Below are 12,968 nucleotides of genomic sequence, written 5' to 3' on the forward strand. Positions count from 1 at the left end.
CAAGAAAAAATAAATGCACACAAAATTGGGATGTGCCCCTGTCTTTTAAGCAGATATAACTTTACCATTACTAAAATTGAGCCTCAGAAAAATTAAGCATGCTACACAAACTTAGTCAGAAAATGAATACTGAAATGGAAGTTTGAATCAAATATTATTTATTCTGAATACCATGCTAATGCCATAACTGCTGTAGAGAAGGCTCAGGTACAGCCACAGAGACACTAGCCCACTGATGGATGGACAGACGTGGGCAGGCTCCGTCTCGCTGAACCATCCACCACTGCCACAGCTGCCTGCAACAGACACATCAGATGACACTCCAGGCAAATAAAGGATTTTCACTGCAGACTTACTGGTTTTAATAATAGGTCCTGGGGTAGAGAAGTCCCTCAATCCTTTGTGCAACAAGTTTTGAGAAGCAGGTAAGCTATATGTTTTGTGGTTTTGTTTGTTTGTTTCATAAATGCATCTACAAGAAGACCAATATTGACTGAACATTTAAAGGGCTAAAATATGCTTTGTGTTTTTATATGTGGAAACTACTTTCAACCCAATGACTATTTATTGTATCATAGCTTGTGATGTATTCTGTTCACGGCTTTTAAGGTGCATTGTGCCATGATCTACTACCATTCTAATTGCTTTAATTAACAAGTCATTACCACACTACTGTTACATCTTAATTATGCATACAGACAGGTAGACTTATTTTACATATGTGAACTAATTGTCAAAGCAAATGCAGATTGTATCTGCAAGTAAAGTCTTTTTCTCTCTAAAATTTCTAGGGATGTTCTTTAAGTGAAATTCATATTCAAACTGAAGATTTTAGTTCAAAGAACTGAGTGTAGATTAAAGGCTTTTTGTGATTTAAACATAGTCAAGAGTACACTGTGATATATCGTTGAAGTTATGCAATAAAATGTCTCTAACCTGCAAACTTAAATCTATCAAGCAGATGGCACAGTACTGAATTTGAAACCAGAAATACTGAGTTTTTATATAGATGCTTCATAGATTTATTTTATGATAAGAGCACATAACTCTCCTAAACCTTACACCAACTCTTAAATAGGGATAATAAGTCCACATCAATGCTGATGCCTTAGCTATTGTTAAACTCTTACAGTATGATGTAAAGTGAAAGTACAATGTAATAACACTCCTAGGCCAACTTTGACCAGTTTTATACAGAAACATGTGCCAGCTTTTCTGTTTGCAAGGATAATATCAAAGCAAACACCAGAAAGTTACATCTTTGATGCAGTTTTTCAAAATCATACACATAATAAACAAACCAAAGACAAATGATGAATACTATTTCAGAGAATATAAAGTATTCCCCTTTCTTCTTTTGCCAAGGAAGTACAATATTTTCACCATTTTTATAGACACAATCAATTTTATTTAAGCTGGGAGTTAACGTCTCATTGTTTTCATTGTTCTAAATAAACACCTTTTCCCTTGAATATTGTTCTAAAAATTTTGCTCTGATTTTTCATGGCTGTGCTAGTGATATGTGAGAAGGAATACAGATGGCATTTAATTATGAACAGAAAAAGATGTTAAATATCATTAGTCATTAGAAATTTGCAAATAAAGACCACAATGACTTATTAATACATATATATATATCTCAGAATGGCTAAAATAAAAGCATCAAACGCTGAGGAGCATGAGTAAAAACTGGAGCTTTCACACGTTACTGGTGGGAATGGAAAATCGTACAGCTATGCCAAAAAGGAGTACAGTAGTTTCTTAAGAAACTAAAGGAACCGAGTCCCCAGGCCCGCAGTCTGGGCCAAGGTCACTGGCCCTGATCAATCAGAATGGGGTCCAGGGGCCTTCCTGGGGCCCTCCAGTGTCCAAGGTGCCCTTTGGTGGCCTCGTCTGCCCCTCAGCCCCTGAGCACGCCCCTCTGTCCCTCCAATCGTCCCTGTCACAGGGACATCTGTCACACAGCCACGCCCCACCTCCTGCTTTCTGGAGATGCCAACTGCCCGGGGTGCTCTTAGCCCTGCCCTCCCCATCTCTGGGTCCTGACCAAGGTGCTCTAATGGATACCCCGACCCAGGTCTCAGGGAGCTGCCAGCACCCTGGGGTCCCCTGAAGCTGAGACCCAGCAAGACACATGCGGCCTGAGGCTGCCACTCTCCGGCTGGCAGAACCCAGAGGTGGGAGCACAGTGGAGTGTCCCTCAGGGCGTCTTCACCCCATGAGAGGGCTGGGGGCTTTGGGAGTTTGCAGCTGGCAGGAGTGAGGGCCCAGTGTCCTATCTCTGATGCATCCTTGGTCAAGTCCTGTCCCTCAGCCTGCAGGGCCTATTGCGGTCACCAGGTGAATCTGTGTTCCCTCAGTCTGGGAGCCCCAGGCAGGCAGCGCCCCCTGCCAACGACTTCAGGGCACCTGCAAGTGGAGGCTGAGAGGTCTCCCACTTCGCAGAGCTGGGCTCTGGCCCACAGGCCTTCTCCTTGGCTCAGGTGGTCTCTCGGGTTCCTGGGCTGCAGGTCAGGGAACAAACATGGGCAGCTCTGCTCTGCTCTGCCTACAGAGAGGTGCCCAGTGAATGCAGGTTCCAGACAAAAGGTGGAGCCTGGCATCCTGCCCTGCGTGGGCTCCAGCCTGCTGCCGCCTGGGGAAACTGAGTCACGGTGAGGCTCGAGGTTGTTTCTCAGACCACTCCAGCCCCTGAGGTTCCCCTGACCTCCCAATCTTGACGACGGATAGTGAGAAGAGGTTCCCAGGCCGCCTGCCACAGGTTCTGGCTCGGCCTGGGTTGGGGTAAGTCTCTGGGACGCTGTCCTCAAAGCCCCATCAGGAGGCTGTGTCAGGCCAGGCGCAGCGCGGTGACCACAGCATGGAGTGAGGGTTCTGGCCGCGGGAGAGGTCAGGATCGGGGGAGGTCAGGTCCAGGGGGAGGACACTGGCGGGCACACGGTGGGGATGGACAGACCCTGGGTGGGTGGGAATGGCCCAGGAGGAGCCCCTGTGGCCGGAGTGAGGGTGGGGGCTATGGTGGGAGAGAGGGTGAAGGTGGAGGGAACAGGGGCCCAGGGGCCTGTGCTGTAGGAGGGGCATGGACTTCCTAGTGAGGACTCTCTGGTGGGGAGTCTCAGGGAAGAGGAGGCCGGAGGGGCTGGGGGTCCCCAGGACTGCATGCGCCAAGCAGGCTGAGGGGAGGCCAAGCCAGGAGCCTCAGGCTTCTCACCGCCAGGCCAACGCCGCCCTCCGCTGGCCGCCTGGGGAATCGCGCCTAGGCTGGGGCTCCCCTGACCCCAGGTTTGCAGGACTCCCATGCGTCCTGGGGCGCTTCCTGCCCATCCAGCCTCTGCCAGGCAGCCTGGCCCTAGGTGGCTTTGAGGGTAGCCTCCGCAGCACAGGACCTGCCTCCACCCTGTGGGGCAGATTTGGGAGTCTGACTCTAGACACTTACCCAGAGGCTGAATTCAACTCCCCAGCAAAGAGCACGCTCAGACTCCCTCCCCGCTGTGCCCAGCCTGAAGGGACCCTGGCTGGGGCTTGGAAGGAGGAGGCCAGAAGCCAGGGCCTGGCTCCCAGGCACTAGGTCCAGGAGCAGATGGAGCAGAGTCCCTGCAGGAACTGCCTCAGACTGCCCCGGAGGAGGCCTGACCTGGGACCCTCTCTGTGCTACCAGGCTGCCGTTGGGGTCAGGAGGGCAGGGAGGGCAGCCACATGTACAGTGGGAGACATCAAGTAACACTGTCAGTCAGCACACCCAACACCCACACGACAGCCACACCCCTGTGCCCTGAGGGGGCTGCAGGTGGGCAGAGCCTCCTCTGTCTTTTTCACCCTGAGCTGCCCACAGGACAGGTTCAGAGAGCCAAACCAGGAACAAATGGATGGACCAAGGAAGGGGCTAGGGCAGCAGGTCCCCACCCACACCCTAAACCCTAAGGGTGGGACACAGAGGCTGGCGACAGGCTGGCCCCAGGATCCTCTAAGTGACAAGAACCCTTGGCCACTGCTGATTGCGCAGAGGCAGGGACAGGGATGGTGGGGCTGGGGCTGCCTGGCCCTTTAAGAGGGCAGTTCTGCCTGCCACCCTGAATGCCCCCTCCCCCAGCCACTGGAGAAGGGATCCCGTTTCTTAGCAACAGGAAGCTCTTGGTTGACAGTGTCACCCAGGCGACTGGGAGCCGCGTCCTGCTCTGAGACTGAGCCGCTGGAGCTGCCCCGCTGACCGCACTGGGCTGATCGCAACCGGCTGGCCACACCCCTCACTCCCCTGGCCCTGGTGGGCGGCTGGCACCATGGCGCAGACGGACGTACTCCTAACCAAAGAGCCGGCCCCGCAGACAGTGCCGCCCTGCGAGCTGCCCGCCAAAGAGTACGAGGTGGCCCGCAACACAGGCGCCTACACGTCCTCCGGGCTGGCCACCGCAGGCTTCCGCACCGCCAAGTACCTGCTGGAGGAGTGGTTCCAGAACTGCTATGCTCGCTACCACCAGGCCTTCGCGGACCGCGACCAGTCGGAGCGGCAGCGGCATGAGAGCCAGCAGCTGGCATCGGAGACCCAGGCGCTGGCGCAGCGCACGCAGCAAGACTCCACGCGCAGGGTTGGCGAGCGACTGCAGGACATGCACGGCTGGAAGTCGGAGCTGCAGCGCGAGGTGGAAGCGCTGGCTGCGGAGACCGACCTGTTGCTGGCCCAGAAGCAGCGGCTGGAGCGCGCCCTGGACGCCACGGAGGTGCCCTTCTCCATCGCCACTGACAACCTGCAGTGTCGTGAGCGCCGCCAGCACCCCAACCTCGTGCGCGACCATGTGGAGACGGAATTGCTGAAGGTGCCAGCAGCCTTTGGTGGCCGGGACTTGTGGGCGCAGAGAGCAGGGGCCCCGGCAGTTCATGTGGACAAGCCAGGTGGCTGCTGCAGGCATGCGGGAGCCCAGCCCTCTGCACTTGGGAACCCTGAGTCCCGAAATCTGGCCCCTTAGTGACAGACCAGGAGGCAGCTTTGCCCTGGAGGGCCCCTGACTCCCAGGCAGTTGTTCCTCTTCTGGGCTTTGTCCTCCAATCCCTTTGAGTGCTGGCACAGTCATCCTCACCCTGGGGTCCCTGAACTGAGCCACAAGGCACCTCCCCAAAGACCATAGCTGGCTGGGACAGTTGTTCCCGAGGTGGAAACCCAGGCCTGAGCTAGCACTGCGGGTGTGGACAGCTAGGGTGGGGTGGGCTGGGAGCCACCGCTCCCATTCATCCTATACAGAGCCCGGGCCACAAAGATCTGCACCCGCAGGTCCCCTCTCCTCCATGTCCCCTGTAACTTCCGAATCCAGCCCAGCTTGTCAGTGAGGCAGCCTCATAGGGTGAGAAAGTAACTCAGTCCTGGCCCTGATGCTGGCTCTGGAGAATTCTCTGACCTCTCAGAGCCCGGGGCCTCCCTGAGAACCACTGCAAGCCCATAGACATTCATGAAAGATGTGGGGTGGGGGCAGCTGTTCTCCTGCCACACCCCCAAGCTCAGGCAAGAACCCTTGAGTTCATTCCTCCCTTCATGCCTTCCCTCCTCCCTCCCTTCCCCAGACCCCTCCCCCTGCACCCTCTCAGTGCCTCAAGAACTCCTACAGCTCCCGCAAACCCTCTGCCCGCACCAAGGGCACCTGCCCAGTAATGGAGACACTGACAGTGCAGGAAGAGGCAAACCCAGGGACAGAGGGGCGCAGGACTCGGGCCCTGGCACACACGGAGGTAGCCAGTGGTCAAGGCAAAGACCCCAATCACAGGGAAAAGGCTTGTTCCTACACACAGAAAATTAAACTGGCCAGGCAGTAAGAAGAAACACAGGATCCTCCTCCTGTTCTTGCTGTGAGCATGGCCTTTCCCAGCACAGATCCTTAAGGGGCAGCCTGGGCAGGCATCTAGGCCCCTAGAGTTTGGTTCCTCAGGGGCTGTTCAGGCACCAGGGGCAGGCCAATGTTCCTGGGTGCACTGAGGGAGCAGCAGTGATGACTCCTAAAGCCTGGGGCGTGGGAACTGCCGCTGAGGGACCTTCCCAGCAGCCCATGGAAGGCCCTGGAGGAAAACACCCCACTTACAACTCACCAAGGAGGATGCCCAAAAGCCCAAGATAAACCCAGTGAGACAGCAGAACTTGCACAGTCAGAGCTCAGGCCCTGGCACTCAGCTCCTTCGGGTGGCTCAGGTGTTGACCAAGGCCAGCAGCAGCTGGGCCTGCTGGGATCCTCACCAGGGACTGGCTCTGGTGCTCAGGGCGTCTCCTTCCTCAGGAAGCCGAGCTCATCCGGAACATTCAGGAGCTGCTGAAGAGAACCATCATGCAAGCTGTGAGCCAGATCCGGTGGGTCGAGGGCTGCCCAAGGGATGACTCCTGACCCCACCCACGGCTGGTCCTGGGGCAAGGCATTGAACGACAGGACCCTGAGGCCCAGGGCAGGGGCTGCCCCAGGTCACAGTGGGAGCGCAGGGCTGGGTGGGGGAGGTTCCGGCCCAGCCTGAGGTTGAGTGGCCAGAGCCCAGTCCCACGTCTGCTCTGCAGCCTCCCAGTCTGGGCGGCTGCTCCTGGTCACTGCTGAGCATGAGGGCCGCCCAGGACAGGCTGGCCCAGAGTTCCCTCCTGAAGCGGGCACTGGGGCCCAGCCTGCAGCAGGGACAGTCCCCAGCAGGGCCCTCCCTGGGCACATACCAAGGCCTTGCCCCACCTCGCCCCAGACTGAACCGGGAGCGCAAGGAGACCTGCGAGATGGACTGGTCGGACAAGGTGGAGGCCTACAACATCGATGAGACCTGCGGGCGCTACCACAGCCAGAGCACCCAGGTGCAGGCTCATCCTCACTCCACCGCCTTCCAAGAGAGGTGGGCCCCAGCTCTGACCCCGCGCTTGCCCTCGCTGTGGACTTGCCTCCCTCCACCTGGGGGCCTCAGCGGGGCCGCTTCCCCCAGCCTGGCCCAGAGGCCCTCGCCCCCGAGGGCACTTGGGAAACTTTCTACCCCGGCATGAGCAAGCGAGCAAGACCCCCTCAAGTGCCCAGCGCGTGCACAGCCAGGTCGCGGGGAGACAGGACAGGGTGGGGTGGGTCAGCCCCAGGCGCCGGCAGGACTGCGTTTCCGTCCACGGCCAGCAGAGGGCGCGCGACCACCGCCCACTTGAGCGCAGCAAACCCCCGGGCGCAGGGAGGGGACCTGGGCGCAGGGAGGGGACCCGGGCGCCGGGTACCAGGGAAGGGGGCTACGGGGCCCGGAGGTGCTGCAGAGGCGGCCTCGGGGGCGGCGGTGCTGGGAACGGGATCGCGGGGACGCGAGGGGACTAAGCGCCCGAAGTGGGTAGGGTGTGGGGGCACTCAGGGGAGTTGTGGGCCGGGGGGCACTCGGGGACGGGGAGCCTGGGGGACTGGGCTTCGTGGGGCGGCACGGGCTGCATCGGAGTCCATGCGGGTCCTCCAGGAGCACGGGGCGCAGACAAGGCATGGGGGCGCGGCAGGACCCCCGGCCTTTGGCAGAGCCTCCCCGCCATCCCCTGGCTGTCCCCCAACCCGCAGCGCCTCCACCCCGGAGACCTGGGCCAAGTTCACGCAGGACAATCTGTGCCGCGCCCAGCGCGAGCGCCTGGCCTCGGCCAACCTGCGGGTGCTGGTGGACTGCATCCTCCGCGACACCTCCGAGGACCTGCGGCTGCAGTGCGACGCTGTGAACCTGGCCTTCGGGCGCCGCTGCGAGGAGCTGGAGGACGCGCGGCACAAGCTGCAGCAGCACCTGCACAAGGTGGGGCGCCCTGAACCCCCAAGACGGCTCCCGCGCCTGCCCACCACTGTGCCCCCGCATCACCTGGCCTGGGCCTTCAGCACCGCTCTCCTCTGCCCCACTTACCCCGAGGGACCCCAGAGGCAAGTGCCACCTCTCCGTAAACCTGTGTAAAACCAGGCGACGCTGGGTATGATGGGCGGGTGTTGCCACCCCCATGACTAAACAGGAGGAGCTGTGGGGAGGATGGAGGCAGCAGGTGGTCTGGGGAGCACTGACCTCCCAGGGGTCCCCGAGAGTCCTGGCCTGGCAGGCAGGGCTCTGATCTAGGGTCTCAGCGTGGCCTTTACCGCCTCTGAGTGCCCAGTCCTTGAGCAGGGTTCGGGTCCTGGTGACCACCAAGGATGGTAGTTCTTGGACCAGAGCTAAGGGGCAACAGGCTGCCTGACTGTTCCAGAGCCCGCCGGGGCCCCGTGCACATTGTTCCTTCATTCATGCCTCCCTGGGGCCACTGGTCAGGACTGCCGTCTGGACACAGCCCCAGGACCTGGGCAGGACCAGCCTGGTATCGGCATTCCATATGCCCGGGCATGAGGGCACAGGCCCAAGGGCACTGTCCTGTCTGCAGACGCTGCGGGAAATCACAGATCAGGAGCACAACGTGGCGGCACTGAAGCAGGCCATCAAGGACAAGGAGGCCCCTCTGCGCGTCGCCCAGACCCGGCTGTACCTGCGCTCACACCGGCCCAACGTGGAGCTGTGCCGGGATGCAGCCCAGTTCAGGTGCTGCCTGTGCCTCTGAGGCAGTCCCAGGTGGCCCGGTCCACCACCTCCCTGCTACTCTCTGATCTCAGCCTCTAATAAACACCCCAACCCCCCACACACATTCCCCGCAGGTGCTGAGAGGGGAGGGAGACTTTGGGGCCACGCGCAAGCACACCTTAAACACACAGACATGGACATGACCCTGGGCAGGTGATGGGTGGGGGGCTCCCAGTGCCAGGGACCTGTGCCCACGTGGTCTCACCCCACCCTGTGCTGCCTCATCTTCCCGGGAGGAAGCTCCTGCAGACAAGGTGAGCTCCAGGAGGCCACAGGGCCAGAGAAGCCAGGCAGGGCCATTCCCTGCTGCCCTGAGGGTGCTGTCCACACCTCTGGTGGAAAGTATGACCTACGCTCGGGCTCCAGGCATAGATGGGCCGTCCTTTTGTTTCCCTTGTTAACGGATGCCCAGTGGCCCCTGCTGAGCCTCAGTACCTTTCTTCCCTGCCACTCAGTTCCTTCAAGGAACTGGGGGCCTCCCTCCGTTAAACATCAGGAATGGAAAGAACCGAGCCTGGTGGGCTGAGGGCCAGTCCTGTCCTGCCCGGGTCGAGATCGCATGCGGGTCACTCATTCGCACTCACCCGCGCTCCCTGGGAGGACCCTCGTAATTTGTGCTCTGCCCTAGAGCCGCTTTCCTGGTGGGGTTCCCTTAGGGGTCCTTTCACGGAGTCTTCCCAGGACCTCCTGCCAGCTCCCATTGCGAGTTTTGGGTTCCTTGCACCCCAGAAGGTGCATACTTCTGCCCTCCCCAGCCCCGGCTCATACTCCCCAACACCCCCAGGCTGGTGAGCGAGGTGGAGGAACTGAACATGTCCCTCGCAGCGCTGCGGGAGAAGCTTCTAGAAGCAGAGCAGTCCCTGCGCAACCTCGAGGACACCCACATGAGCCTGGAGAAGGACATCACCGCCATGACCAACAGTCTCTTCATCGACCGCCAGAAGTGCATGGCCCATCGTACTCGCTACCCCACCATCCTGCAGTTGGCTGGCTACCAGTGAGCCGCTGCCACGGTGCTTCCCCGCCAAGTCCCCAAACAAACAGCACGTTAGCTTTCTGCACGGTGTGTGTGTGCCCGGTGGGACCTCGACTTGCTGTCCATCTGAACTGGCCTTTGGGTCCCCTGTGAGGCTGGCTCTGCCTACGGACTCATCATCCCAATGGTGGGAGATGAGGGGTTAGAGCCGAGGACCAGGAATCCCTGTGCCTCAGAGGACAGGACGTGCCCAGGTGGGGACTGGGGCTCCACAGCACAGCTCAGGTGTGGGCGCAGACCATGTGTCCAGCCCAGAGCCAGGCCATCCAGCTCCCCCTCCCCACTTCCCCACCAGTGCTGGCTCTTCCATTCCTTCACCAGGGTCTTACAGCCTTGGGACATCTTTCGGACCTCTGCATCTCCCCAACTCCTCCCCCTGCACCTCCAGGCCCCCAGCCTCAGCTCACATACCCCTCCGGACAGGGCACTTTCTCTACTAGAGGCTCATCCAGCTGCTGGGTGCACCTGCTGGGGTGATCCTCCAGGCAGGTGCCACCCAGAAGCACCTGCTTCAGCATCCCCTCTCTGTCCCCAGTGACAGTGCATACCCCAGCTCAGGCCAGCCCAGACCAGCCCAGCTCAGTGCCCAGGACCCCTGAGGCTCAGATGGACAGATCGCCAGGGGTACATGAGCTCCCTTCTGCACCCCCCAGGATGGACCCACCCGGAGAGCATGTGGGTGGGAGTCCCATCTCCAAGATCCAGGCCCACAGGGCTCTTGTCTCAGCCTGGTGGGGACTGGGAGGTAACAGCCCCTCCCCCCAATCAACCACAAGGACACCTAGTTGGGCAGTTCTGTGAGCTGGGTAGGGTCAGCAGGTGGAAGTTGCTGCTGGGGGTTGCTGGGAGGAGAGGCATCCGCTGGGGCTAACTCAGACCGCCCTTCCCCACCTGCTGAGACCCCTCCAGAGGCCACTGCTGAAGAGGAAAAACACCACTGCCGTTCACTGGGGGAGGTGACAATGTTGACTGCAGGCAGTTGCCTGGGGGTGGAGCCTTCTTGGGAATCCTACTTAGCCTGGATGGGGAGAAATCTGGGAGAGGTTGTGTGTGAGCAGGCAGGGCAGGGAGGGCTTCCTGGAGGAGACAGCCTGGCTTCCACCACACAGGCCAAGGCACAGGGGCTGGGACCAGGGAAGGAGGTATCTGGGCTGGGCCTCTCGCTTTATCTTGAGCTCTGGTTCACCGCGATAAGCTCATTGCTAACTGGGCCCAGCCCTCCCCAGCTCCAAACCTGACTGCCAGGCAGCGAGGATTCTTCTGCCCACCTGGTCACTCCCAGAGACACAGACCCAGACCCTGGAGGGTGGGCCCGAAAGCTTCCAGGACCTTCTCTTCAGTGCAGATTCAGGGGAAATGACACCTCCCATCACCACGGAAGCCACGCTACTTGTCGCAAGCCACCAGTCACGACAGTGACACCCAGGCCCACTCTTATTCTCTGGGGTGCCATTTAAATTTGCCCTGGATGCTGTTACCATGGGGCTTTGACAGCCAGGAGCAGAGGCAGCAGGAAACAGCAGCCAAGTCTCACCTGGGGGCTGCAGACAGTTAGTTTCCTGTTCATGTAACTTCTCCAAGCTGTTCCAGGACACCAGGCAGGGGCTGAGGCAATGACCTGCCCAGGGAACACCAAAGAATCATCTCCCTGCAATCACCCCCAGCACAGGGGAAACATGAAAGGCCCCTGAACTGGGGGAGGTTATTGGGTGGGGACTTCACTCCCTGCCACCCTGGAAACGACGGTCAGGGAGCGGTCAGATGTGTGTGGGTGATGGCTGCAGAGCCCTCCCTGCCTGCTGCAGGGGGATGCAGGTGGTCCAACACCATCCTGGGCCTGGTCAGCCCCGGGGTCAGCCTCAGCACTGTAGCGAGGAGTCCCCCAGGAGACCCAGGAACCTTCATGGGAGGTGGGTGGGGGCAAGGCACCACCATGCTGTGCCCACTCCAGCCCCAGAGGGAGCTGCTGGCGCTGTCCCCCCTTGAGCAGCAGCGCTTCTCTGGACTCTAGGGAAGTAGCCATTAAGAGGCCCAAGAGACAATGGCTCCCTCCATGCAGGCCCCACACTCAGGCTCCCATCATCGCCCAGACCCAGGTGGCGCTGCCCAGCGCTGTTGGGTCCCCATCAGGTGCAGGGCCTCCTTGTCCCACCCTGGAGGTGGTGGCTGATGGAGAGCTGAGTGCGGGGGGTTCCAGCGGAGGGGGTCTGGGAGAAGTGTTTCATCTCTGATGCCAGATGGTGGCACCAGGCTGGGAGGCGCCGAGCTAGGTGCCATCCTGAGCACATGGCAGATTTTAACTCCTTCAGGCCTATGACAGCCTCACTATCATGTGCATTTTACAGCAGGGAAAACTGAGACCTGAGGGTTCCAGAACCCACTGTGCTCCCACCCCAGGGACAGGTTGATTGAGGGAAGGCTAATGACAGCAGTGATGGACGTCACTCCCAGCTAGAGAGAGGCCAATGCCCCGGCCTGCAAGCTTCATGACTCGGTGCAGAGCCATCCCCTGGGGCTGCTGGGCCAGAACCCTAAGGGCCACCTCATGCTGAATTCCCTGCTGACCTCCAGACTGTCTAACCCCCACCCCTGAGGCCATCTGGACACCAGTAGCTGCTGCTAACCCACAGGCCCCTCTGTGGAGTCCCTGTTGACCTGGCCTGGAGCTCCTACCCATGGTGGAGATCAGCTGTGGCTTGCTCCAGGAAGCCCCTGAGCTCCTGGGGATTGGGAGAGTGACTGGGGGTGATTCAGGGCAGGAAGGTGGATACCCACCCTGGACTGTTCTCAGGCCCCTCTCCCCACAGTGGGCCCACACCCCAGCCACCCTGGGCTTCTAGCACAAGGATAAAGAAAGCTACAGCAGCTCTTGCCTGGAAGAGACTGTGGTACGTCCCATCCTCTGCAGTTCAGGGAGGGAGGGGTTGCTAGGGGCTGCTGGCGCGTGGCTGTTACTGACCGGCTCGGGTTGGGAATGGAGAGGACCAGGTCCTGCCATCTGAGGGGTGCAGGTGGGATGTGACCCAGCTGCACCATGGCCCTCTCCCAACCCCAGCCTATCCTAACCCTCAGTGACCCCACATCCTACAGTCAGCGCTGTGTTCTGTCCTCTGCGGAATCCAGTGGAGCCTGGACACAGCTGGCCCCCTCCGTGTTGGGGTCACCCTCGGCTGTCCCATGTCGGGGTTCCCTCATCTGCCCCCACGTGCAGTGGTTCCTAGAAATCACTCTCACAGGCATCAGATGCATGGCTCAAGGTCGGCGCCAGTGCCCCTGGTGTAGTACCTGCTGTCCAGCCCACACTGGCCATCCTGGCTGGCTGCAGGGGAGGCTGTGGTAATAGGATCCTCACTCCTTCAGGCCCCCACTCCCCTCTCCCACACAG

At 59.5% G+C, this 12,968-nt stretch overlaps 1 protein-coding gene across 1 annotated transcript; it reads left to right on the forward strand.

Annotated features, from left to right (window-relative positions):
• The first annotated feature begins 3,945 nt into the window (after nucleotides 1–3,945).
• TEKT4 (tektin 4) lies at nucleotides 3,946–9,604 on the forward strand. Its single transcript, XM_003912005.4, has 6 exons — nucleotides 3,946–4,811; nucleotides 6,255–6,325; nucleotides 6,697–6,840; nucleotides 7,524–7,746; nucleotides 8,354–8,508; nucleotides 9,332–9,604. The coding sequence occupies exons 1-6, from the start codon at nucleotides 4,278–4,280 to the stop codon at nucleotides 9,546–9,548; spliced, it is 1,344 nt and encodes a 447-aa protein (XP_003912054.1). The 5' UTR covers nucleotides 3,946–4,277; the 3' UTR covers nucleotides 9,549–9,604.
• Nucleotides 9,605–12,968: the final 3,364 nt, after the last annotated feature.

The sequence above is a fragment of the Papio anubis genome, chromosome 13 (genome assembly GCF_008728515.1).
Source record: "Papio anubis isolate 15944 chromosome 13, Panubis1.0, whole genome shotgun sequence".
In the NCBI taxonomy this organism is placed as follows: domain Eukaryota; kingdom Metazoa; phylum Chordata; class Mammalia; order Primates; family Cercopithecidae; genus Papio; species Papio anubis.

Coding starts and splice junctions, on each gene's coding strand:
- TEKT4 (XM_003912005.4), top strand. CDS start 4,278: ATGGCGCAGACGGACGTACTCCTAACCAAAGAGCCGGCCCCGCAGACA. Junction 6,841..7,523: donor TCCACCGCCTTCCAAGAGAG/GTGGGCCCCAGC, acceptor CCCAACCCGCAG/CGCCTCCACCCCGGAGACCT. Junction 7,747..8,353: donor TGCAGCAGCACCTGCACAAG/GTGGGGCGCCCT, acceptor TCCTGTCTGCAG/ACGCTGCGGGAAATCACAGA.